The sequence below is a fragment of the Ochotona curzoniae genome, unplaced genomic scaffold (assembly GCF_017591425.1).
Source record: "Ochotona curzoniae isolate NIBS_2020 unplaced genomic scaffold, NIBS_Ocur_1.0 contig_1, whole genome shotgun sequence".
NCBI classification, from domain to species: Eukaryota; Metazoa; Chordata; class Mammalia; order Lagomorpha; family Ochotonidae; genus Ochotona; species Ochotona curzoniae.
In genome coordinates this window covers 33,201,654-33,227,174 of record NW_024464918.1, presented here as the reverse complement: position 1 = coordinate 33,227,174, position 25,521 = coordinate 33,201,654, and the positions used below count along the sequence as shown (strand labels likewise).

Below are 25,521 nucleotides of genomic sequence, written 5' to 3'. Positions count from 1 at the left end.
GTGGATTAAAAGTTAGAAAAGAGGCCTCAAGATTATGTCATTCATAGGAAATGGCCAAACTCATGTGAAAATGACATCTTCTGCAGTCTATAGTTTTGTGTGGGAAAATCATAGAATTCATCTTAATTATTTAAGAATTTGCTTCCTTTAACTGGACTGAATTATATCAACAGGGTTGCCAAAAATAAGAGTGAAAAGTGAGTTGATAAGGCTCTTTTGTTCCTTATTGTTTAAAATAAAACATTTTTTTCACGCAGGCTTTCTGAAAATATATTTGGGGGGATTGCACTTACCTATGATATCTGTTAATCTATCTATGTGTTCTCCCACAAGTTATAAAGTTCAAAAGGAAAGGCTGATCGTAGAGAGCGGTGGTAACAGACAGGCTGTAGTGAAGCTCCCCCAGTAATGGCTTGCATCTGTCTCCCTCCTGGCAGATGTTGACGAATGCCAGACCCCCGGAATATGCATGAATGGGCACTGCATCAACAACGAAGGGTCCTTCCGCTGTGACTGCCCCCCAGGCCTGGCCGTGGGTGTGGATGGACGTGTGTGTGTTGGTAAGTGAGTGTTTTTCCAACTATAAAGTGATCTTTGGAAAAGGGACAGAAACATGTGAACCCTGGAGTTCTGTTAAGCCATAAACAGAACCCGCTGAAGAAGCCCTGAATAAACGCCAAGTGGAAGGAGCCAATCCCAGAATACACCCCGGTGTTTGATTCCATTCCGATGAAATGTCCAGAACGGCGAGTCGCTGGAGAGGAAGTGTGTTATTAGGGGGAAGGTCGGGGCTGAGAGAGGGAGCTGACAGCTGAAGGACATCTTTGAGGGAATGAAATGCTTTAAATTAACTTTAGTGATGGCTGCACATGTCTCCCAAAAATGTTACACTGTGTACCTAGTTGGGTGGATTCTGGGGTATGGAAACTGTATATCTTAAATCAGTTTTAGAGAACTGGTCAGTGACCCCAAAAATTCATCTTCCAAAGACTCTGGTGAGATACAGATCAAAAGTGCCAGAGGACAAAAAACATTCCTGAATCAGCATTCTTGGTAACATTAAACAACTGAATTCTAAAAACAGTGGCTTTAGGTTTTATAATTAATAACAAGGCATAGAGCATATATTGTTAGCTATAGTTACATTGTTTTTACCTGAATTAAAATTGAAATGTAAAATTTATGCTGTGGTGCTTTGATTTATGTCAAAAACTGGAAGTGGTTTTTAGTTATTCCTCACTAATATACAACGAACTATAGGAGCAAGGCGGTGGTGAGGGCGGCGGGAAGCATTTTATTTTAAAGGAGTCAGAATTTCTCTGATTTTCGTGAAATGTAACTGACAAGAATGAGAACGTCATGAAGAGGCAGGTGTCCGGACTGTCCCAGGGACAACGGAAGCAGGAAGCTGCAGAAATCCACCCTCACCTTCACGACGCCGAGGGCGGATTAGCGATGGCAGGCCTTGTGTTTACAGACTGTGCTGTAAAACCAGACTTTGGTTTAAGTCTGTGTAAGAGAATGGGATTGTTAGACATAGCTGTTAGTACTTTAATCTGACCTGAGAATCAAACCGTTTGAAAAGTGAAGAAACGGCAGATGGAGATCTTGTGGCTAGTCATCCACTGCCTCACCTCCAAGGGCGTTTCAGCCCTCCAGGCTGCCAGCGCTGTGCTCAGGGGTATTTAGATGGCTCCAGAGAATGTAGCTCCTTCCTGCTTTGACAGCAAAAATTTTTCAGTAGGTTTAATTGTGTGTTTAGTTGCTTTTTTTTCCCCCCTTTTATTTACCTAAATGATCCTGCTAAAATCTACAGAGAATGCAAAACCAGTGTGGGAGGGGGAAATGTTTTTTTTTCCCGTTAGCCAGCGCATTCCAACCTCAGCTCTCACCCTCTCAAGTCTCCGTTCTTGGGTCTCCCTTAGATACTCACATGCGCAGCACCTGCTACGGAGGCATCAAGAAGGGGGTGTGTGTGCGTCCATTCCCTGGCGCCGTGACCAAGTCAGAATGCTGCTGTGCCAACCCGGACTATGGTTTTGGAGAGCCCTGCCATCCCTGTCCTGCCAAAAACTCAGGTGATCATGAGCACCAGTCGCGTACCTGGGAAAAGGTGTAGAATTCATAACTAGACCTTTAACCATGTGTTTGGTCTTCTTTTCAAGTCAATGAAAAATTCAAAAAGAAATATTTGAAACATTAGTTTTCACGCAGGCTGCAGTATGTGTATGCATGTATACACCCACCCCTCTCCCACAGGAGACCTGAAAGAAGCTCCTGGCATCAGAGCCACCCATCCCCGGCTGTTGTGGTCGCTGGGGAGTAAACTAGTGGACAGAAGGCTTCTCTCTGTGTCTTTCCCTATTAGTCTACATTTCAAATAAATAAAATGCCCTTTATAAAAACGTGAGCACCCAGACCAGCAATGGAAGGATAACCTGGGACATTTAAGGAGAGAAGAACTATTGAAATCTTGAAAGGCGTGTCAGCTTTAAGCAGTTTTACTTCCAAGAGCCTCTCCTAATGATGGAATTACACTTGTTACCTGGTGCTAGTAGCTACAATGTGATGAGTCTATGATTGTGACACCTCTACATAAATAAGAACAAAGGACTGGCAGTCTTGCCTAGTGCGTTGACAGGCAGGTCTGCAGTCAGATTCCTGGGAACCACGTCTGCCCCTCCCTCACAGCGTCTGGGACAGAACAAGTGACAGAGCTGCTGTGTGGCTTGGCTCTTGACTGTTTTGCATTAGAAACAGTCGCATCCAGCAGAGGGCATTAGGAAGATGAAGCAAACGACTGGTTGTAAAACGCTAGAACAGTACCAGCCTCTAGTTAAATGTCATTACCTAAGTTCTACCTTTATTATGTAGAAAAATATCAAAAAGCAATCTTTAATATAGCTTAGATATGTTAAAGTGGCCAAGTATGCAGAAAATATTAGTAACATCCACATATTAATGGCGTTCAGGGTAATGATGAAAAGTGATTTTTATTTCTGTTTGATGCTTTTTCATGGTCATTTGCTAGAAGCAGTCATTTCTTTCATTTTGAAAACAGTGCATGTAATTCTTCCAGCAGTAATTTTCGAGTTGGGTAAATGACTGTGACGAGAATGGGAAACCCTTCTTACTGTTCCTTTTTCTTGTGTCAAACAGCTGAATTCCATGGCCTTTGTAGCAGTGGAGTAGGCATCACCGTGGATGGAAGAGGTAATTCCATTCATTCTGTTTTACAAATGCCACATGGTTAGTCATGCGCCTTTATCATGATGATATGAGTGTGATGTTTAATATGAAAATTCTCTATACAGCAGTGTAGATCATCTGGAACAGTGGTTGTACATAGATGATAAGTGATATTTAAATCTGTACATTTTCACTGAGTATCTTACGTAACATTGTTACAATGTCACTAACTATACCTGCGATTTCAGGGGTGCTGTCACTTAAGAAGAAGCTAGACTTAGTATCTATATTTCTTTAAAGGGGTAAATATTTTTAAAAATATATATAAAGTAATATGCAGTTTGTGTTAGAAGAAAGTCTTTAGAAACTATCTGAATCTGAATGTAGTTTGAAATATACTACACTAGAATTGTTTATGAAACCATGTCTAAGAATATTAAAGCGTTTCCATCCACTAAAGAAGCAAGTCATTGAAGTTTCCTCATTTTAAATTTAATGTTGTGGTTTATAAAATCCCCGTGTTGAATCTCGAACGTTTAAGTACATATATAAACTTGTGATTTTAAAGTTTTTGTATATTTTGACTCACATCAGATTGATGGTTATTTCAGGCTGTAGGATACAGTTCATCTTCACTTGTTCTACTTTTCTGTTTAGAATGCTCAGACAGATGACAGATTAGTTGCCCAAACAGTTGAATCTCTGCAATGAGTATTCCAAAGAAGCAAAGCTTTACAGGTATAGGTTTCCCAAGCATAAAATGAAAAGGCTAAAAACGTTGCAGTATTAGCAACAGTATTTTAAATTCTTATAAAAAAAAAAAAAAGATAGCATCAGAATTCAAGCCCAATGATCTAAAATTTGATTTGGGGCCTACTCTTCTTTTTTTTACTGTTGGCCCATGTGACACCCTAGAGCAGAGCCAACTGCCCATTGGTGGATGTTGGTTGTTATGTAACAGGTGCAACATTCTCACATCCACTGCCTTGGGTAACAATGTCATCCTATCCATGACTCTTTAGAAAACATGGTGTTCTGAAACAGCTGTTAATTCTCTTCCTTAATTTCACCTGTCAACAGCCAGAACCACTAGGTATCATTTTATTTAGCTGTCTGCAAAAAAAAATAGGATAATAAAATAGAAACATTCTGTACCTTCAGAGACCATAAAGTTCTATAGGCCACCCTAATAAGTCTTTCTTTTGAATAATTCCAACACCTGTCAAGTTGAGTTTTCCTTTAGAGTTTGAGCCAAGAACCTGTATATTTTGAATAAATTTTGCCATGAACAAGGGCCTGTTGCATGATTTGAATGCTTTGAATTTCAGCCAGGTTTTTAATATTTTTTTTTAACTTGGCAATGATATATCTGTTGATTTTGTCCTTTTTTTTTGTTTTGGTTTCCTTTTCCTTTTGGAAATGCAGTTTGTGGGTTTACAGTGTTAAGTACTTGATGTGATAAATGATCTTTGTTAGACCTGCATTTATCAGTTAACAGTATAGTACTTGTGAGCATTAAACTTGATTATTTAATGCAGATATCAATGAATGTGCTTTGGATCCTGATATATGTGCCAATGGAATCTGTGAAAACCTGCGTGGTAGTTACCGTTGTAACTGCAACAGTGGCTATGAACCAGACGCCTCTGGAAGGAACTGTATTGGTGAGTTCTTGGTCAGCAGGCCAGGCTCCCCTGGCGGTTTGAGAAGGGATGCTACCTTTCCTGCCTGCAGCCCTGGAGAGGACCAGCCTCCGGCACCCTCTCCTGCAGGTGGCCCTGTGCCCTTCTTTGTCCTCATCACTTGTTCATTATGTATATGTCTCTATGTGGGAACCTCCAAACTTTTGTGTAAAGGTGGAATGAAAAGAGTCATGTAACTTTCCTGAAAGCCATACCTCGTGTCTTCATACTATATATTTTCCATAAAGTTTTTGGAAGGCCCCTTGTGTGTGCAGCTTTTTTTTTTTCATGTGATATTAGCACTCATGTGAATCCATCTGTTTTGAAAAAAGAGTTATGCTGTGAGATACAGGGGAGGTAAATGTCAGATTGTCTTTGAGCGACACAGTTCTAGCTAGCAAGGAGAAGTAGTTAAGAAAACTGGTGCAATTTGGGGGAAAAAAATCTACTTTTTCTCATTTGATAAAACATTATAAAGCCATGCAGTCCCCAAACTATAGTGCTGCTTTTCCAAATAATAGGTCAACATTAGATGAAGAACAAAGATCAGATTAAAACATCAAAAAATTATCAGAGGGGATGAAGTTGGAATATGTTCTCTGATCTGTGTTCTATAGCCTCAGTTTCCCTACTGTTTGATGAGGGTCACTGTTACTGACAGTACTGAAAATACTTTAGGTGAAAGGAACTCTTCACCCCAAGCCACGGTGTGCTTGCTGCTTCATGCCGTTGATGAAAGTTGCACAGTGAAAGTGTAGGCTTAAGGTAAAAGTCAAATAAGAATGTATTTCTTTTAAAAAATTATCTTTAAAACAAGATGTATCTGTTTACTTGAAAGCCAGAGTTATGGAGAGAAAAAGACAGACTTTTTCTGGTTCCTGTTTGACACCCTAGATGGCTGCAAGGACTAAGCCAGGAAAACCGAACCCAGAAGCCTGGAAGCTCTTCTAGGTCTCCCACATGAGTCTCAGGGTTCAAAGCACTTGAATCATCTTCCTTTCCCCCAAGCTGTTAGCAGGGCACTAAATCAGAATTAGAAAAGCCAGAATTCAGACCAGTTCCCACATGGCGGTGCCAGCATTGCATGCAGAGGCTTTACCCACTGTGAACTCACTCTAGCCCTGCCCACCCCACCCCCACCCCCAAAAAGAAAGAAGCAGAGAAAGAGATGTTCCTGTAGTTGAGTATTCACTCCCTGTGTGGGTACTCAGCCTAGGTCTCCCTTCTGTGTGGCAAGAACCCAGGTACTTGGGTTGTCACAGCTGCTTCCCAGGATCTCCCAAGTGGCAGATGAGTGTCTCAGTGCTTGGCCAAATGCCCACCCTTTGTTGCAACACTTTATGGCAGCGTTAGAAGTCCTCTCTGGCTGTTCTGAATTGTTCAAGGAATATACCGAATTCATCATTAGTTTTCCATTGATAACTGCTGTTTCAATGTAGAATCATAATGGAAAATTAGTATCATTTGACTCATTGCTGTTTAATGCACTCTTTTGTAGAATTTTAGCCAGAAAAAACATTTTCAAATACCCTCTATTATTTTTATTATATGCAAGCAAGTGTATAGGCAAATTAGTTTAGCTTTATGATACGTTCCATTGGTGTTTTATAACATTTTCAATAAAATCCATGGCAGAACAAAAAGGAAGTAAAAGACAGAGGACTGCTAGGGCTTTGCTAGCAGTAAGGGATAGGGATAAGGGAGTAAAAGCAACAGAAGTAAAACCCTGCCGCTCACCGTGGCAGACCTTCACTAGGCGTGTCTCTCTCTCTGTTCCATTGGTCCATCGCAGACATTGACGAGTGCCTGGTCAACAGACTGCTGTGTGATAACGGGCTGTGCCGGAACACGCCGGGGAGCTACAGCTGCACGTGCCCGCCCGGCTATGTGTTCCGGACGGAGACGGAGACCTGTGAAGGTGAGCTCACGGGGCTGCGGGGGGAGAGTCGCCGAGGTGTCCCCTGGGCTGCTGCTGGGCCGCAGGGGAGACGACGCGGGCAGCTCCTTCCCGGTCACATCTTGACGAGCTTTGCGGCTGTGCCACACATGCGTGAATTGTCTCTGTAATCTCTTTCAGCTGACCTGCCAGTTTTAGACAGACACCATCAGTCTTGTTCCACTCAGATAAAATAATATCAGAAACATTTGGAGCAAACTTTTGAAATGAGAAGAAAATGAAAAGGGGGCCATATTGTTTTACTTGCTGAAATAGAATGTCAGATTTTTGTTTGCTTTGCTTTCCTCCTTTTCAAACCACAGAACACACACAGGCCTGGGGAATTGCCTTGTAACGGCAAAGTCAGCTGCTGTTATTGGCGACATGAATGATACACTCAAGAAGCAGCACAGCCCAGGAAATATTTAAAGTGAATAGTTGCTTAAAATATTTAAAATGAAAATGGCCAGAGTAGTTTAATGTATAGCCTAAGAAGAGTGTCCTTTCCATTTGACAATTTATAAGAGAATCGTTGAGATTTATAGATCATGAAGCTTAAATGGGAAGAACCACCAGTAGGCACATTGCGGATTATTCTGAAATACTGAGTGCCCAGATGATGGGAAGCAGTGGGTATCACTGAGTATGTGGCCTTCAGTAAGCATCGAATTCACTCACACAGCTTGCACTGCTGAGAAGCGTGGTGAGACAGAAGAAAGTTTTGAAACATTGGGTTTACAATCTGTAATGGCTGCTGCCAAATAATAACTATTGAAACAAAATACTTTTATTTTTAATTATTATGGAACAGCCCTCTCTTTATCTGTTCAGATTGTTAGCTTCTAAGTGATGCCATAGCCAAGAGTAATATGCAACAAAGATGTGCACATTCCCTCATCCCCCGGTGGAACTTCAAAGCATTCTTGGGAACAGAACAAAGTAGGGACTCTGGGACATTCGGGGCAACCAGACACAGACAGCGCTGCTGAAGCTCCTGAAAGGCAGTTACAAAGCGCAGTTCTGAGTTGGGATTGAACTGGAGGGAACGCTGACAAAAAGACATTCGCCTGGAGGGCAAGAAGACTTCAACACAGAAAGCTTGAGGATTGCTTGGCATTCAACCTCCCTGTGGTAAACCATCTTCCCCAGGGTCCACAGCTTTGTGGCAAACCCTGGCGGAGCAGTCAGGTACTTGGAAAGCCACCTGCATAGCCAGGCAGTGGGCTCTCATGCGTGGGGCGTGGCTCTCATGGCATGGGCGTGGCTCTCATGGCGTGGGCGTGGCTCTCATGACCTGGGGCGTGGCTCTCTGCAGGGGCCAGGCTTTGGCCTCAAAGATGAGTTGAACGATAGACCTTCTTTTTTCTAGCCCCAGCTCCTGTTGTTAACAGCTATTGTCCTTCAGGATTGCTCTGAGAAAAGCAGATTTTCTAGATGATGTCCTTGGAGGGGCGAGAGAAGGGAAATGGGATGTTTGATTCTTGCCTGTGTACTCCACATCCTGATGCCCCCGCCCTTGAGCCATTGGCTCTGCATCTAGTGGAGGGTAGGAGTCTGTGACATCACGTTGCGGCAAGTCTGCAGAGGGAAAGCAGCTTCCTGGTCACATGGTCACGTAGCAGCAGTTCATACCCATCAGGTCTGACAAAAAGACCCTCAAGGGGCAGCAGGATGGGTGGTATCTGCGGGTATGGGGCACCTGTGTGGAGATTCCCTCCATTTTAACAAGATGGAGGTGAATAGCATTGACAAGGAAAGCAACAGTCCCAAAAAGACACCTGCTAGCGTGAGCACGTAGGAGGAGTGGGAGCTGTGTGAGGCCAGGTGATTCTGTAAATATTGAGGTGCATTCATTCCAAAGGAGGCAGCAGTGAGAGTTGCCAAGAGCTGGCGGCCCTGCTTTTGTCCAGAGGGTGAGCCCATTCTGTAATGGGGAAACTCGTGTGGTATCCGCGATGAGTCGGAAAGGAGCTCACGTTGCATAAATAAGGAGAAACGACAGAGAGCATGGCCTTCCAACGCTGGCAGAGACAAAGAGGAGTTACCATGAGAACCCTACCCGGACACCCACTGTTGACTTATTTGTATTTCGTTTCATGTTTAAGCAACAGTATACCAGAAGGCCACTCATCTAGTCCCGCAGGTCTTTAGCTGATGTCCACCGTCATGTTCCTACAGAAAACCTGTCTGTATGTCTGTCTGGAACAGCTGTCGTCTTTCTGTTCTTCCTTCAGCGGATGGGGAGTGAGCAGCAGCTTTATTGCAGAGCCTAGGTTTCCCTCTGTGTACTTGCCATGTTCGCTCATTCTGTTTGGCATTCAGGTTTCAACAGGCTCTTTTAGATGTATAATAAATAGCAGTGATGATAAAGAGAGCAAAGTGCATCTGTATTTTAAATGAGAGTTAGCAAAACTTTACTTTTTTTGTTTGAGCTCTGAGAGCCTGTGAAAGTTAAAATTTTTACAGCAAGCCCTGTGGTTTAGATTGTGTTTCCAGTGACATAACTGGTTAAATGTAAACCAGATGTGCTTTGAAGTTCGTTTCCAGGAATGTACAGTGAACTGTTTCAATTCCTGATTCCATGACATTTTTAACATAAAAACATTATATTTAAAGGAAAACTAAGTAGCTGAGATCTGTAGTTGTCACTTCACATGTTTATACCTTTTGAGTTCATAATTGTTTGATTTCAAATACATGTTTGTAAAATATGATAATGACATTTTTCAAAGAGAAGGATTTGTGACAGATGAAATTAGAATTATATGTGATCTTTCTTAAAAATTAGTTACCTGCTTCCTTTTTGTTTCTATAGTTCCTTAGAGAAACTTCACTGCAGCAAACTAGATGTTTTTATTATCAGTCTATACTGTGTTTACAGAATCTTGTATTTGTCTTGAAAGGGATTTTTTTCTCACTAAAAATAACCTGATATTAAAATACATTCGTAATTTCAGAAACAATGCATATTCCAAGAATAAAATTAGCACATATATACTTCTTGAAAATTATTGAAGTAGTGATACCTGCTTCCTGAGTTCTCAGGTTTGCGTTTCGAGTCTCCTGCCCTGCCCTTCTGGGATCAGCTTAGTTCCGATTTGACCAGAGATGCTTATGAGTAAACACTTCAGCTTTTTGCTTCGCTGTCCACATGCTTTCCTCCATGTAATGAAATGTTTCTGGTGAGCTCAGAAACCCTAGAGTTTAATGTAAAATGTGTTGGGGGAGTGCCCCATTACAGATAATTAACCAACCAACAGAAGAAATCTGTGTGCCCCTTTTTAAATGAAGTGCTTGAATTTATGTGGAAAGTGCCTTTGGTAGTGTTTCTAGTCCTTTAGTTGAAGCTTCTGTTTATTTTTCATTAGCACATGTGTTAAACTACTTAACTTTACAGGCCTGACGTTTTCTTTGGTCACCACTTGAGAACATAAGCGTGCTGGAATCCCCTTCGCTTGTGACTATCTGCAGGAATTGTTTGATGATGATCTGAGGTTTGAGGCCTGGAATAATATTAGTGATTATGGCGGACTGTGTAATTCATTGAACTTCATTAAGAATTTCCATTTTGCCAGTAGTAATTGTGTTTGAAAGGACTTTGCAGACTTAACATGAACACGGAAAGGGTCAGCAGAGGGAGGAGATGGCAGGCCGACTGATGGAGAACTCTGCTTCGTGTGGAGTTCTGAGTCCCCGTGTCCCCTATGTGTGCAGGCATTTGGAGGGAAAGCCAGCCAGCGCTTTCCTTTGGTGTTGAGAATCATGGGACTGTGAATGCCAACCAACCTGTGTTTGCACCTCGTTTACATCTTAATGTCATTACAACTTAACCAAAGAACGTAAAGTTGCAGTCCCCTATTGAAGGACATACTGCACCCTGTCCCAGCAGGCTGATCCTTGTGCGTCTCCTGAGCCCCCGCCAGTGTAGATGTGTGGATCTCCAGTCCCCATTCACCATTCACTTTATGCCTTGTAGACCCATATTAAAATCACAAGAGCCAGAATTACCAGACATTCTGGCATAGTGTGGCTTGTTGGAATAATATTTTCCAGAAACACATGGCTGTTGTAACACAATCTTTTCCTTCTGCATTACAGACGTAAATGAATGTGAAAGCAACCCCTGTGTCAATGGGGCCTGCAGGAACAACCTTGGATCCTTCAACTGTGAATGTTCCCCTGGCAGCAAACTGAGCTCCACAGGATTGATCTGTATTGGTAAGATTCCTACTGAGAACTGGTTCAGTGCTGTTGCGCAGGCGTGATCTGTGTTGGGAATGGTTAGAGCAGAGATAAGCGCACGCCTCGGACCTCCTCCTGAATAATAAAAAGGACAGAATTACAAGGTAACAATCTGGGGCTATTAAAACACAGTAAATTGTGTAAAGTACACCACCTCCTAAATTTTGATAGATTCCAGAATTTCCTCTTTAAATCAGTAAACATAGTCTACTGTTAAATTATAAGTATTTCCATACCTCTTGCTCACACATGCGCAACCACATGTATTTTTCATCTTAAAAAAAAAAGCCATAGGCGTTGATACAATCAAATCCCCACTGCATACTTCTTATAAACAACCTTCGTTGGTAAACAGAAATGGGATGGGAGTTGGATTCAGTTTAAGAAGACAGAAATTTGAAGATTTTAAACTCAGAGAGGAAATTTGCTATATTTTCCTTTCTCCCACCAATCATGAATTTATAGACTCCAAAGAGCAGAAAATAATACTTTTTTCCCCCACTTTTGGAAATCTCCAGGGAAGAAAGATTCCAGAACTCCTTAACTAGGATATCTTAATGTATCTCAACATAGAAAGTCCATTCTTAACAGTGATGCAGGACACAAATCAAGTTAGTCTAATCTATTATATGGAAAATTCATGTGTAAGGGAAAAAATAATCCAGTAATGTTAGTAGTTTTTCCTTCTTTCTAATGTCTGCACTCAGTGAGCATACCACAATCCTTGCCTTTAGTTAATATCCATCTTTAACATTAACTGCTTGTCACTTGTACATATTTACAAAGAGGTTTCCGTTTTTACAGTGCCAAATAGTCTGGCAGATTTTGTTTCCTGTTCCTTAGCCAAGCTGACTTTTCATTTAATATGTGCTAAGGACAATAGGATATTCAGTAGTGTGTTTGATGCCAACTGTTCAGCTAAATACTGTCTAGAAATAAGTCTGTTGAATGAACAAAAATGCCAAGTACGAGATGACCAGTGAAAGCCTTACCCGTGGCTTCCCAGTGAGATAGGAAATACAGTGAAACAGGAGCTTTGTTCAACTCTCTGTGTTTAGAAATAGATGTCATCTGGCTGGAGCGTTGGTCCTGGATTAGGAGTTGGGATTGGAATGAGTGAGGCAGAAACGGATTTTCTAAGGTACAGTTTCCAGCTTAGATGGAGTCATTATGCAAAGGAAATGAACTCAACCTCAGTTCATTAATGTCTCGGAAAACAAAATCTGCGTGCCACCTGAGCATCAAAGATATCTGAGTTTTCTCTTCATCATCTAGATTTATATTCTTTTGGCCTGTTGTCCTTACATTTATTAATGAAACAAGAACAAAGACTTTTTTTTACACCCAAGTCATTATGTCATTCTTCAAATTGCCAACTACTAAATACCACCAATTTTTCTCACTCAGCATGTTAACTGTGTTCATTCATTCATAACACTCCAATTAAATATCCTTGCCAGGATCTATTAAAAAAGAAACTGACCTAATATTTTTAAGGGTTAGACATGACTTTATCTATTTCTTTCATTTATAAGGGAATTCTACTTGGGAAAAAAAAAAACAATAAATAGCAATATATAGGAGAGATCATCCATGTATTATTTGTATTATTTTTATTGGAAAGTCAGATATACAGAGAGGAAGAGAGACAGACAGGAAGGTCTTCCATATGACGATTTACTCCCCAAGTGGCTGCAACAGCTGAGGCTAAGCAGAACTGAGCCAGGAGCCTGGAGCTGCTTCTGGGTCTCCCATGCAGGTGCAGGGTCCCAAGACTCTGGGCCATCCTTGACTGCTTTCCCGGGCCACAAGCAGGGAGCTGAATGGGAAGCAGGGCCACCAGAATTAAAACCTGCGCCCATATGGGATCCCAGTGTATGTCAGGTGAGGCCTTTAAGCCACTAGATTATCATGCTGGGCCCATGTGTTTTCTTTAAAGATTCATTTTATTTTTTTTATTGACAAGGTAGACATAAAGAGAGAAGGAGACACAAAAACATTTTCAATCCTCTGGTTCACTCCTCTTGCGGCCACAACGGTCAGAGCTGAGCCAATCCAAAGCCAGGAGCCAGGAGCCTCCTTCAGGTCTCCCACATTTGTGTAGGGTCCCAAGGTCGTGCACCGTTCTCCACAGCCTTCCCAGGTCACAAGCAGTGAATTGGATGGAAAGTAGAGCAGCCAGGACATGAATAGGTGCCTCTTTGGGATCCCAGTGGATGCAAGGAAAGGATTCAGCCACTAGGCCATCGTGCTGGTGTCCATCCATTGTTATTTTTTTAAAGAGATTGCCTGCAGCTTTTTCAGAGTACAAATGTCTAAATGTTGAACTAAGTAAAAATTTTGGAATGTGCAAAATCTGTACTCTGAAATATTCTTTGTATCCAACTAATTTTGCACTATTTCAGGGTTTAGGATCTGTTCTTCAGACTTTCTAAACATATAGTATATAGAAAGTCTGAAGTATTATATATATATATATATACCAAGATATATATATCTAAGAATATATATACTAAATATATATATATTTCTAAGTATATATATGTATTTCTATATATATATACATAAAATCTAAACTCCTATGCAAATTGTATAGAAATATTTCTGAACTCTAGATTATACAACTAAATGTAGTAGGACCATAGATGTGTCTAATCCATCCTGTGTTGCGCAGCTGTGGTTCGACGGCACATGTGGTGTAAACTGATCTTTCTTGTCTGTGGTTGGGTCTGCACCCTGTTTAGCGTGTGCACGGAGGTGCTCAGGGCAGCCACATCCTGCTGTGCACCCAGGAATCTGCTCCTGTTCCCGTCAGCAGCTGATCCCACTGTCTGGTGCAGTGCAGCTCCCTCTCCTCAGATTGTTCATTTGTGTCCTCTCAGATCTCTTCTCTAGGCTTCTCTCATTTTCCTTTGTTAAGTCTCCTTGTTCTGCCTTCTGGTACGTGGCATTCCACAGTCAGTCCATGACCTACTTGGCTTCATTTTGTCCATCCCTAGATGCGTCTGCATCGGCTCCCAAAGTCACTGCTGCATCCTGACTCTCCCCTTATTCCCAGACTTGTACTTCCAGCAGTGTGCACAGCTTCTCCACGCAGATGTTTTAGAATTTCATTGTCCAAAGCCAGATTTTTACCTTCTTCCCCCAGGGATCCCTCTAGAAGCCTGGTTCTTACCTTCTCAAGCACCTCCATCTTGGCTAATAAAAATTCCACTTCTCCTGTTGCCACCCACTGACTTGGTGTCATCCTTGATGCCTTTTCCTCAAGTTGAACATCAAATCCATAAGCAAACCCATTAATTTTACTTGAAGTTTATTCTGTGATAAATATTCAATCCCTCCTTCCCACCAACAGCTCACAACCCAAATCACCATTTTATTTCTTTTGGATGGTTCTGGTAGTTTCTGCGTGCTTTCTTGGTTGGTTTCCGACCCCACAGGCACTATGTTGACCAAGTTGTGTTGCATCAGAATTGCCTGAGCAAGTACAGCAAGTGTAGAACCTGGACTACACCACTGAGACTTCCAAGTTTGCATTTTAACAGGGACCTTGAGATACTGTGCATGCGCACCTGAGAGTCACAATTGTACAAGGAGAACTTTACTTGTGATTTCCTTGAACCAGTTACTGTTTGTCAGGTCTACTCTGATTGGATTCCTTATCAGTGCTTTGAAAAAAAATCAGTTAACAATCATTTATTAATTGTCCACTTGAAAAATGTATTATATCACTGAAAGATTCATTGCCCATTTTTCCTATAAATGTACATAGGATAAATATTTTAAAAATCACACTATTATACGGAGGTACTTCAATTTGATTTGGAGAGTCTGAAAAGAGATTATTACTTGAGTTTTATTTGATAAACGTCTAAATATCAAAGCACTTATCATAAAAGATAATTCTTAGGAATATTTTTAACACAAATGATGCTGTTATCATAATTATGCACCGTGTTTCTAAGTTTCACCATAAAAACTTTGGTGAACAGTGCCTTCTCCTAGAACTGGGCTGGAGAACTTTCGATCTGCCTCGAAGACATTTGGTTATTTATAGCACCATTCACAGACTGGAACATGCAACTTAAAAGTGAACCTGGTATAGATTTGTTGAATTTCACGTCCCACCCGCATTTGCCAAGGCAGAGCCATATCAGATGAGTATAATGGCTTTATATGACCTGCAAGTTAAAACAGTCCCCAATCCTGTCTGAGGATGTCAGTAAATATAATTGTATTAACTACCATGTCATATAGGATATACATAATGAGATATGTAAGCATATTACATTTCCACACCACCCAGCCTCTGATAATCACCATGCTGTGTGCAGATTGAGTTTTATTTTATTAGGGAGGACTGCCGTAATTGTATTTCTGTGTCTGGTTGATTTGATTAAACATGATGTCTTCCTGTTCCACACATTTTGCTACAAATGATAGAATTTTCTTCTAGGGAGTTTCTTTGTTTTGTTTGTTTGTTTTTGGTGGCCAAGGAGTTTTTTCATTGTATGTATTTACCTTATATTCATCCTGTTTATTCCTCTCAGGATGCACTGGTTGATTCTTTACCTTGACGGATATGAAAAGTGCTCAGTAAATATGGAGAGGAACATATGTCTTTGCTACTATGATTACTGATCTTTTAGATACAAACCCAGTAATAGGGACGCTGGATTATATTGTCTTTTTTTTTTTTGTCTAGATTTTTAAGCTTTCAATACTGTATTCCATTGTGAGAGTACTAATTTACATTACCCAACAATATGTAAGAGTTCTCATTGTCCCATACTCCAATCAGTACTTCTCACTTTGCGTTTTTGTAATACCATGGTTACAGAGATGAGGTGGCATTTCATTGTGCTTTTGATTTGCCTTGCTCTGATGACTGTGCCTTTGGGGTCTCACCCAAAATACCTCCATTGTGTTTCCTCTCTGTTTTCTTCTAGCAGTTTCATGGTTTCAGGTTTTACATTGGGGATTTTGCTCTACATTAAGTTCATTCTTTTGTACATGGTGAGACATGGTGATCTAGTCGCATTCTCCTGTCCATGAATGTGTGGTTTTGCCAACATCATTTATTGAAAAGGCTGTTATCTGAGTTGTTGACCTGTGTGTTTTATGATACGGCTATGCTGTTTTTGTCACCTTAGCTTCAACAAGTATTGTGATGCCCCTAACTTGTTAGCTGAAGATTGCTTTGGCTCTCCCAGAGCTTTGCTGGTTCCATGTGATTCTTAGGATTTTTTTTTCCTAATTCTGTAAAGAACATCATCAGTATTTTGTACTTTGGTAGGCATTGCATTGATTCTGTAGGTTAAATCATTAGGTGGCATGAACAATAGTATTATGATATTAATCTTACACTAGGAATATCTTTCCACTTAGCTGTGTATGTGATCATTTCTTTCATGAGTGTTTTATGGATATACGTAACATGGACTGTGAAGGATATGCTATGAAAAGTTTAAAATAACACTGTGTTATAATATAGTGTTTTTTACTCTATAATAATACCTTCAATGTATCCACCTGAATTAAGCTTTTCTTCGAAAATAAGAGGCCTCGAACCTTTCCTATTTCTTTTCAGACAGCCTGAAAGGGACATGCTGGCTCAACATCCAGGACAACCGCTGTGAGGTGAATATTAATGGAGCCACTCTGAAATCCGAATGCTGTGCCACCCTTGGAGCAGCGTGGGGGAGCCCCTGTGAGCGGTGTGAACTAGGTAGGAGCCAGGTGCAAGGGCCTTGGGGCATCTCCATGGAAGGCTTCCCCTTTAAGGAGGGCACATCTTCACACTGAATTTCCCTTGGAAGGAAGACCATAGCATCATATGTTGCCTTTTCTGGCTAAGTTTATCCCCTTCTTGGACTCTAAGCAGGCCTAATGGAGAGGAGGCAGCTAAAACCCCATTACCGAGGAGTGGTGTTCCCCAGAGTCCTAGTGGGAGAAGATGGCTCAGTCCCTGGAGTCTTTACTTGTCATCCGGTTGCCAAAGTGGAAGCAAAAGGGAGTTCTAGGAAGGATGAGACTCTCCTTGAGGGTCAGCACCTGCAGAGTTCCTGCAGCAAGCCTTGCTCTCTGCTGCACTGAGGCGGGCATGGGTGAAATCCAGTCTCCAGAATCTCACCTTCAGCTTTTATTCCGTCCATCTATCCCTTGAGCGTAAGCCAATCGTGCTTTCTTTGATAACAGAGTGAAAGTGGGTCCCCTTATTCTTACAGATGCAGCATGCCCCAGAGGATTTGCCAGGGTTAAAGGCGTCACTTGTGAAGGTGAGTACATTGAAATTATTCAGGAGCAGTACATGAAAGTAATATTAACTCTCATGCTCAGGGGGTATTTATTTAAAAGCTGAACACTACAATGAAAGCATTCCGCATCATCACCAAGTACGTAGGCGTAGTAGTCTGAGGAACCAGCTGAGAGTTTTCCGTTTCTCCTGCTGACACAGTTGGGTGAATCTCATAAGGACATCACCAGTGTTTCCGGCAAAGTCGAGCTGGCAAGGGAGCCTGTCTGGGTTGTGTTCTAGAGATCGACCAGGCTGTGGTCATTTTTGCAGCTGGCGCCTAGGAAAGTGGGTGGCTAGGTTATGGAATGTTTCAGCTTAACTCAAGTAGTAATCCACAGTGTATTACATACAGGAAATAAGGCTACACCTGCTATTTCTTTTGGTGACATCTTCATCCTCTGCTTGTTCCATTTTCCTGCAGATGTTAATGAGTGTGAGGTGTTTCCTGGCGTTTGTCCAAATGGACGCTGTGTCAACAGCCAAGGATCTTTTCACTGTGAGTGTCCGGAAGGCCTCACGTTGGATGGAACTGGCCGCGTATGTTTGGGTAAGACTCATGTGCTCATGCATTTTAGACATAAAACAGCCCACTTTTTTTGTTTTGTTTTTATTGTTCAGTTTTTGCTTTTATTTTATCCTTTGGGCAGTGGCCAATTCAAAGCCATTGAATCTGATCTTGGGAAAATTTGTCTTCACCAAGATGTGTTGGGGAACATCCCTAGAAGATGTTTTAAAAGTGAGAGCATTTAAATGGAACCTTTCATGCTGAGTTGATCCTGTCTGTGAGGTTTTATTTTCTGTAATGCTGTACTTCAGGCAGTTTCAATCTTCCACATTTAATTAAGAAAAGATTGCATGTTACAAACGTGGGGTGACGACTAGAGACTGATGTTTGCAAAGTGGACATTCATCAGCTGCAGTGAAGCATGCCCAGGCAGGTACTGGGCAGTTAGGTCATTCCTGTTTGGAAACACTGACTTATCCTGCCCGTTTTTTTTTTATTATTACCTACTTCAGAGCTTAAATTTTATTAATGCTTTATTTCCTAAAGATCTAAAATGAGCAAATGTGTTCTCTCAACACCCCATTTTGTGGGAGAGCAATGTGAGTCGTGTTAGCCTGAGTTCTATGAATTTTACATTTTTTACATACGCAGAGCACTGTTTTTGCTTACCTGAAATTCTTCCCAGTAAGTTATAAGATAGCAAATTTAGGGGTTATTGAATGAACTTTTGCATAGATTTGTATTTGAAACTTTTAAATTTTCCAAAAAAATTGTTTTATTTACTTGAAATGTGAAGACAGGGAAAGAAAGGCTTAGGCTGAGCTGAAGCCAAGAGAATGGAACTCAGTGTGGGTCTCCTAGTGTTCCTAGTGTGGGTGACAGGAATCCAGTCGCATGAACCATCACCTGTTGTACCCCCGACTCTTCCTCTCTGTATCCCCACCCTAGTATGCGTTAGCAGGAAACTGGATCAGAAGTGGAATCAGGGCTCAAACCCAGAGCTCAGATGTGGAGAAAGGTCATCCCAAGCCACTCTCCCCTGTGTTTGAAATTTAAACTTGTAGTCAGGCATAAACAATCACACTGTTATATTCAATGTTTAAATTTATAGTATTTTTCAAGTTAAAATAAAAAAATAGTTTGTAGGACTTGTAGCATGCCCGTGTCCAGAGAGCACGCAGCTCACAGGGCACCCGGGGCTGTGCTCTCTCTGCAGACATCCGCACGGAGCAGTGCTTCTTGAAGTGGGATGAAGATGAGTGCATCCACCCTGTCCCCGGCAAGTTCCGCATGGACGCCTGCTGCTGCGCTGTGGGGGCTGCCTGGGGCACTGAGTGCGAGGAGTGCCCCAAGCCTGGCACCAAGGAGTACGAGGCCCTGTGCCCCCGGGGACCTGGCTTTGCCAACAGAGGGGACGTTCTGACGGGACGGCCGTTCTACAAAGGTAACCATGGCCCATTTGCACCAATACATAATATCCACATGTGTCAGAGAACTGGCTTAGCCTTAAAAGTTTAATTTGGTCTTTGCTTTCTTTGGTAAATGGATTGGTGGGCAGCCTCTTCTGCACCCAGGGCAGAACTGAAGAAGAGACAGCTTATTCCCTCTGCTGCTCCTCTGCTGCCCATTGCACCGCGGGAGATGCATCCATGGCACAAGGCTCGTTGACCCTGTGTCTTTTAAAGACAGGTGGTCAGACACCAGGGGCTCAGACTTCTCTGTTGAGAATATAGAATCATTTTCCTAGTGGACACCTTGTGGTGTCAGTGCTAGCACTGAATGCCACCCTGACCCTCCCTGGGTGCATGATCATTCTGCATTAACTTGGTGAGCTAATTTGCTGGTACCAACCAGCACTACAGTGCAGCTTTATTCTGCTGCAGATATCAACGAATGCAAAGCCTTCCCCGGGATGTGCACCTATGGCAAGTGCAGAAACACCATCGGGAGCTTCAAGTGCCGCTGCAACAGTGGCTTTGCCCTGGACTTGGAGGAAAGGAACTGCACAGGTGAGGTGGTGGGGGCTTCTGTTTTGGTAGATAAGCCTTGGCACCTTGACTCTGTGCTCTGTGCAAAAGCGCTACCTTTTAATACCCTTCACGTCCCCAGTGTATGAAATTTTTATTTTTGTCTTTACTACGCTCTTACCTGAGTTGCCCCAGCAAACTTATGGGAGAGCTTCAAAGGAGCACAAAATGTTGTTTTTGTCTTGCATACAGGAGTGGCATGAACATATGCTTTCTGAAATATTGGAGGACAGCATGTTGAAGCCACAGCAGTCATAGAAACTTTTTCGTTTATGGAAATTTGAAATCTTGTGATAGAGAACTTACCATGTTTTCCTCATCTGTAAACAGTATTCTCAATAATTTGGCTTCATTCACCGCCTGCAGACGTGACCATTCCTTTTAGTTTGAAAACATTTGAAGTCGCACATTTTTTTATTTAGTTACCCCAACACTTGAGCACTTCTCCAAGGTCTTATTTTCAGAACTTTGTTTTTCTGTTATTTGAAAGAGAACAAGAAAACAGAAACAGATACACATAGAGATCTTCTGTCCTCTAGGTTGCTCTCTAGGTACTGAAACAGCCTGCCGTGTCAGGCCAAAGCTAAGAGCCCAGAGCCCGACCCAGGCTCCCCTTGTGGGCAACAGGGACCCAACTACCCAGGTCATCAGCACTCCCAGGATGCACTTCAGCAGAGTCTGGCCTCCCAGCCGGGCACCCTGATATGGCATGCAGGTGTCCTAAGTGGTATTTAAACTGTTGTGCCAAGTGCCCAGCCCCACTGCTCCATTCATGCTCTCTTTGGAGTTTCCTCTTCTCTTTGTGGTGCCATGAAGTTGCTTTGCGTTTGACAGCTGTGTCTGAGTCCTCTGCCTTGGCTCTCGGCTTTGCCTTCATGGCAACTATCTCATTGTCGTGTCTCCCTAGAGGGTATAAGGAGAACCGACAGACCCCTGTACTCACTGGCCCGGATCTTCTCACTGCTTAGCAGCAGTCCTTCACCCCTGCACCCTTCCTGAGTCCCCTTTACTTGGCTCCCAGACTTCCTGGGCTGGCTTGCATAGCCCTGCCTGCCCCTTCCATCATGGATGGCCGGCATCCTCTCACACGGCATCCTCCTTTGTAAGACTCCGTTTGGCTCTGGTTTCAGAGGTGATGCTGGTCCCCCTTCTGCAGTCACTCTGCTGCTCTTTCCTCTGCCCTCCTCCAGCTCCAGGTTCCGGCTCAGCAGGGAATACACCTCTGTTTTACTGGTTCCTTCGCCTTGGCCTCTAGATAGGCTCAGCAGGGTTCCTCTGCCCTTTTATGTCTTCCATCTACCATCCTGTTTCCCACTTGGCCCTCTCAGTCACATCTGCATACTCCTGAAAAACAACTTTTGTTGAGTCACTTTTACAAAAATACCATGGCAGATGTTCCCCTTGACCTGTATTGGCCAACCCTGCACTGGCTTAGTCATTCCCAGTCAGGTCTGCAGCTACTTCCCACAGAGCCACATACACTGACACAGGTCATCCCAGGGCCTAAACAAAGGCTGCAAAACATGACCCTCATCTCCCATTGTGGGAATGACCTTGGCAGAGTCCCTTGTCGTCTCTGACACTCTCCTTTAACCGTGCAAGACTGACGCTTATGAGCAGCACTACCCTCTTTGGCAGTAGGGTGTGAAATTCCATAGGTGATGTCCAGCTGCCTTCCTCACCACCAACACAGAGATCTGCTCCATGTCCAGCACGCTTGGTGACCCTGCCCCTCTAGCTGTCCCCATCAGCTCTCATCAGCTCTGCACTCTGCATCTACAGCTGACGATCTCAGAACGCATTGCTTCAGCTGTGTGCTCTGTCTCTGGCGTCTCTGTTCCACGTCTGTTGAGCTAGGATTTCTTTCTTTTTTAAGATTTGTGTATTTGAAAGAATTACAGAATGAGATCTTCCATCTGCCTGTTCACTACCTAGATGATTACAAAGGCCAACGCTGGTGCAGGTGAGGCCAGGAGCCCAAGCTTCTTCCAGATCTCCCATGTGGGTAGTAGGAACTCAGAAGCTTAGGCCATCTTCTGCTCCTTTTCCCAGGCCATCCGCAGGGAGCTGTATTGGAAATGGAGAAATTGGAACATGAACGGAGGCCCGTGTGGGATCCTGGCATCATAGGCCATGGCTCGACTTGCTATGTCACAAAGCTATCCCCTGTATAGCTAGAATTCGTGTCCAGCCTTCAAGGACCAGACCCAATGTTTCTCCCTCTGAAATGCCACTTTTTGAAAATATTTTATTATTTAGGAGTCAGAGTTACAGAGAGAGAGAGAAAGACAGAGTTTTTCCGCATGGTGATTTATTCCTTAATGGCAACAACAGGCAGACAGAATCCAGGAACTATAATCCAGGTTCCCAACATTGGTGTTGGGGTGCCCTGCTTTCCCAGGTGCGTTAGCAGGAAGCTGGATTGAAAGCAGAACAGCCGGTGCGTGTAAGGGACACCAGTGCACAGTAGCTGCTGAACCTGCTGGCCTCCAGCATACGGCTTGTTTACCGAGAGTTAACAGTGCTTCTCTAGGAGACAGCACCATTGTCTACACTCAGCAATGAACTGATTCTCAGAATTCTACGAATTCTGTTACAGGGAAGGGAATTGAGACAAGGCAAAAGGACATGAGGTCCCACAGGACCAGCCAGCGGTGGGTAAAGGGCTCCGATCTGCACCCAGGAACCTTGTGCTCAGAGGCGTCGTCTGCACTGTGCAGTGTCCACCGCCTCACAGCAGCTGGAAGTTGTCCCTGTTCCCCTGTTCCTGAGGCAGCTCTTCCCATCACCGATGGACAGAAAGAGAATCCGTGTGCACATTGCTGTAGTTGGCAAATTCTGGTCTTTTGTTTAAAGGAAGCATTTGTTTTGTTTAGAAAAAAAAAAAAAGGCAGCCTGTGATTAAGGAAATAGTTGTAGAAAGGCTGGCAGTGGGAGAGAAGCAGGAAGTGAGACTCCTGTGAGAGTGTGTTCCACAAGTCACTCAAATCCTCTCATAGACAAACCACACACTTAAGATGAACCGGGGCATGAGAGAAGCTCTTTCCACTGTAGCAAAAGAGGCTCAGTACGTCATATTTTTGTAACCTACAAAGGTATGACTTCTCTACAACCATCTTTACTTTCAAAGTTCTTACATATTTCTTTGAAAGGCAGAATTACAGTTAGAGGAGATCGATCTGCCACCTGCTGAGTCACCGCTCCCCCAGCCCCCGCTGCACACACACCTCAGAATGCCACCGAGGCCAGGGCATGGCCAGGGCATGGCCAGCAACTTTGAACTCCATCCCAGTCTCCCACATGGGCAACAGGGCCCAAACTACCTGTGTCATCTTCAGCTACCTTCTCAGGCACATTAGCCGGGGGCTGGAGCAGAAGCAGAGTAACTAGGGCTCAGATTGGCGCTCACATGGGATGCCACAGTCAGGGGTGACCACTTACCACACTGCATCACAACGCTGGCACTGAAAAATCTAAATTGCAGGAATGGGACCTTTCTCTGAGCATCCTGCTCGTGGAGATTAAGATTCCTCATGTAGTAGACAGTTTGCTATAGTATAGAAAAAGTGAGAGCCGTACCGTGTTTCTCTTAGTAAGTCTTTCACAAGAGAACATGACACAGAAGCAGCTGGGGCTGAGGCCCAGAGCCCTGCGCTGGCTGTGCACTCTCATCTCTGGGTAGAGTGGGTGTGAGCACCGCCTGTGTAGTCAGCCAGCCATCCCTCCCCAGAGGCAGCCCCAGGTGTCCAAGGCACATGAGTGCTGTAGTAGAGCTGGGGACCTTGGGGGCACATTCAGCCTGGGGTGCTGCCTTGGCTGCCTGCCGCACCAGTTCACGCAGCCCTACTGCAGCAGCAGCTTGGTTCAGCCCTGTTACCATTTCTAAGCCACCAAGGGAAGTCCAGAATTCCAGGGCTCTTGAAGGCACCACCTGCCAGTTGGCTGTGACAGTTTTGGCACTTAAAGGAAGGGACATGTCTAAAGCCCCATGCCTAGTGTCAGACCCTGATTTCCCCAGGGTTCCGAGTATGCAGCCTTTTGCCAGGAAAGGCCCTGGCCTGCAATGCTGCCTTCTCTCAGTGACCTTTGTCTTTCTCTTCACCGATGGGGATCAGACATCGACGAATGCAGGATCTCCCCTGACCTGTGCGGCAGTGGAGTCTGCGTGAACACGCCGGGCAGCTTTGAGTGCGAGTGCTTCGATGGCTACGAGAGCGGGTTCATGATGATGAAGAACTGTATGGGTAAGTGCGGCAGCCCGGGCTCACACTCCCCTGCGCTGCATCCTCTGCTGGGAGAGCAGCACGCCCTGCACGGGGTCATGGTGGACAGAGAGGAGACTAGCTGCAGCCCCTTGCTCCCTTAGGGGCAGTGAGATAATAAGACCAAATTGTGCTTATTCGTGGGATCTGACATCTACATTCAGGGGGAATTGATTTGTAAGGAATAATGGCATTGTGTGATAACCCCAAAATTTGCCTCCTGCCATGCTCACCCCATATTGTTTTCCATAGTTCCGTGTTGTTGCCGACTCATTTGATACTCCCAACCTGGTAGCCCTCCGATTTTCTTTGACTGAGGACTTAGCTCGTAGAATATAGTAGAATGTCAGTTACTTCCTTGTGATTTGAGCTATAACTGACAGTAGCAGTATGCTTTAGCCTTTGACGCAGGGTGACGTAAAGATAACATTGGTTATTCTTAGCTTGGTGAGCTTGTTTGTTTCATGCCGGCAGATTACATGATAGTTTACTGCCTGCAGAAGCAGACTCTTGGCAGGTGAGGCAGTCATGACCCCAACTCCCCATCAACGTAACACTTGCCCTTGAGTCCCACCCGTGCCTTGGATAATGTTCTTTCTCCCATACTGTTTGCGTGAATAATGGATCTCACGTTTTTACCTTTCAGACATTGACGAATGTGAACGTAACCCTCTCCTTTGTAGGGGTGGCACCTGTGTGAACACTGAGGGCAGCTTCCAGTGTGACTGCCCACTGGGACACGAGCTGTCACCATCACGGGAGGACTGTGTGGGTGAGTTGGCCCCTTTGCACACAGTCCCTCCAAGCTCCGTTGGTAAAACTGGTGGGTACATGAAGTCCCACTTACCAAATACCTTGGAAACTCAGAGAATGTGGAATGGATTTCTTGGTGTAGCTCATTCTGTGGACCTTGTCTCTCTATCTTGTATTATGCCTGTCAGATGACTTGTAAGAGGAACTGGGCCACACCGCCATTGTGTAGTTATTCCTTGAGGACTGTACTATTAGTATCAGTTTATGTGAGTCTTTTAAGGTGCTTGCCCATCATGCAAAGGTTAGTTTGTTTTTAATAGGCAGGTAGACTTGTTCAGGCACATGGGCACAAACAATGAAAACACACAACGTAGTGGAGCTGGGGACCTTGGATGATGGTCCCCAGCAAACGATGGAAGTCAACCTGATCAACACATGCATTGCTCCACCTAGTCATTCCTTGTAGAGGGAGCATCCATTTGTTTACACTTTATTTATTATTATTGTTTATTCTAATTTATTATTATTTTAAGTAATGATTACATGGCTGATCAGAGTGGGAAGGATCAAGGTTTAGGGAAAATTGGGTGAACTTATTGCTTCCAGATTTGCTATTTCTTCTTGTTG

At 43.5% G+C, this 25,521-nt stretch overlaps 1 protein-coding gene across 1 annotated transcript in view; it reads left to right on the top strand.

Annotated features, from left to right (window-relative positions):
* The window catches only part of FBN2 (fibrillin 2), a 186,976-nt gene that overhangs the window by 105,178 nt on the left and 56,277 nt on the right, over positions 1-25,521 (top strand). The window contains exons 15-27 of the mRNA XM_040976392.1: positions 438-560; positions 1,926-2,078; positions 3,160-3,213; positions 4,728-4,853; positions 6,664-6,789; positions 10,906-11,025; positions 16,640-16,777; positions 17,277-17,327; positions 17,769-17,894; positions 19,069-19,296; positions 19,736-19,861; positions 23,995-24,123; positions 24,788-24,913. Of these exons, the coding sequence (XP_040832326.1) occupies positions 438-560; positions 1,926-2,078; positions 3,160-3,213; positions 4,728-4,853; positions 6,664-6,789; positions 10,906-11,025; positions 16,640-16,777; positions 17,277-17,327; positions 17,769-17,894; positions 19,069-19,296; positions 19,736-19,861; positions 23,995-24,123; positions 24,788-24,913 (1,626 nt within the window). The remainder of the gene's footprint in view (positions 1-437; positions 561-1,925; positions 2,079-3,159; positions 3,214-4,727; positions 4,854-6,663; positions 6,790-10,905; positions 11,026-16,639; positions 16,778-17,276; positions 17,328-17,768; positions 17,895-19,068; positions 19,297-19,735; positions 19,862-23,994; positions 24,124-24,787; positions 24,914-25,521) is intronic.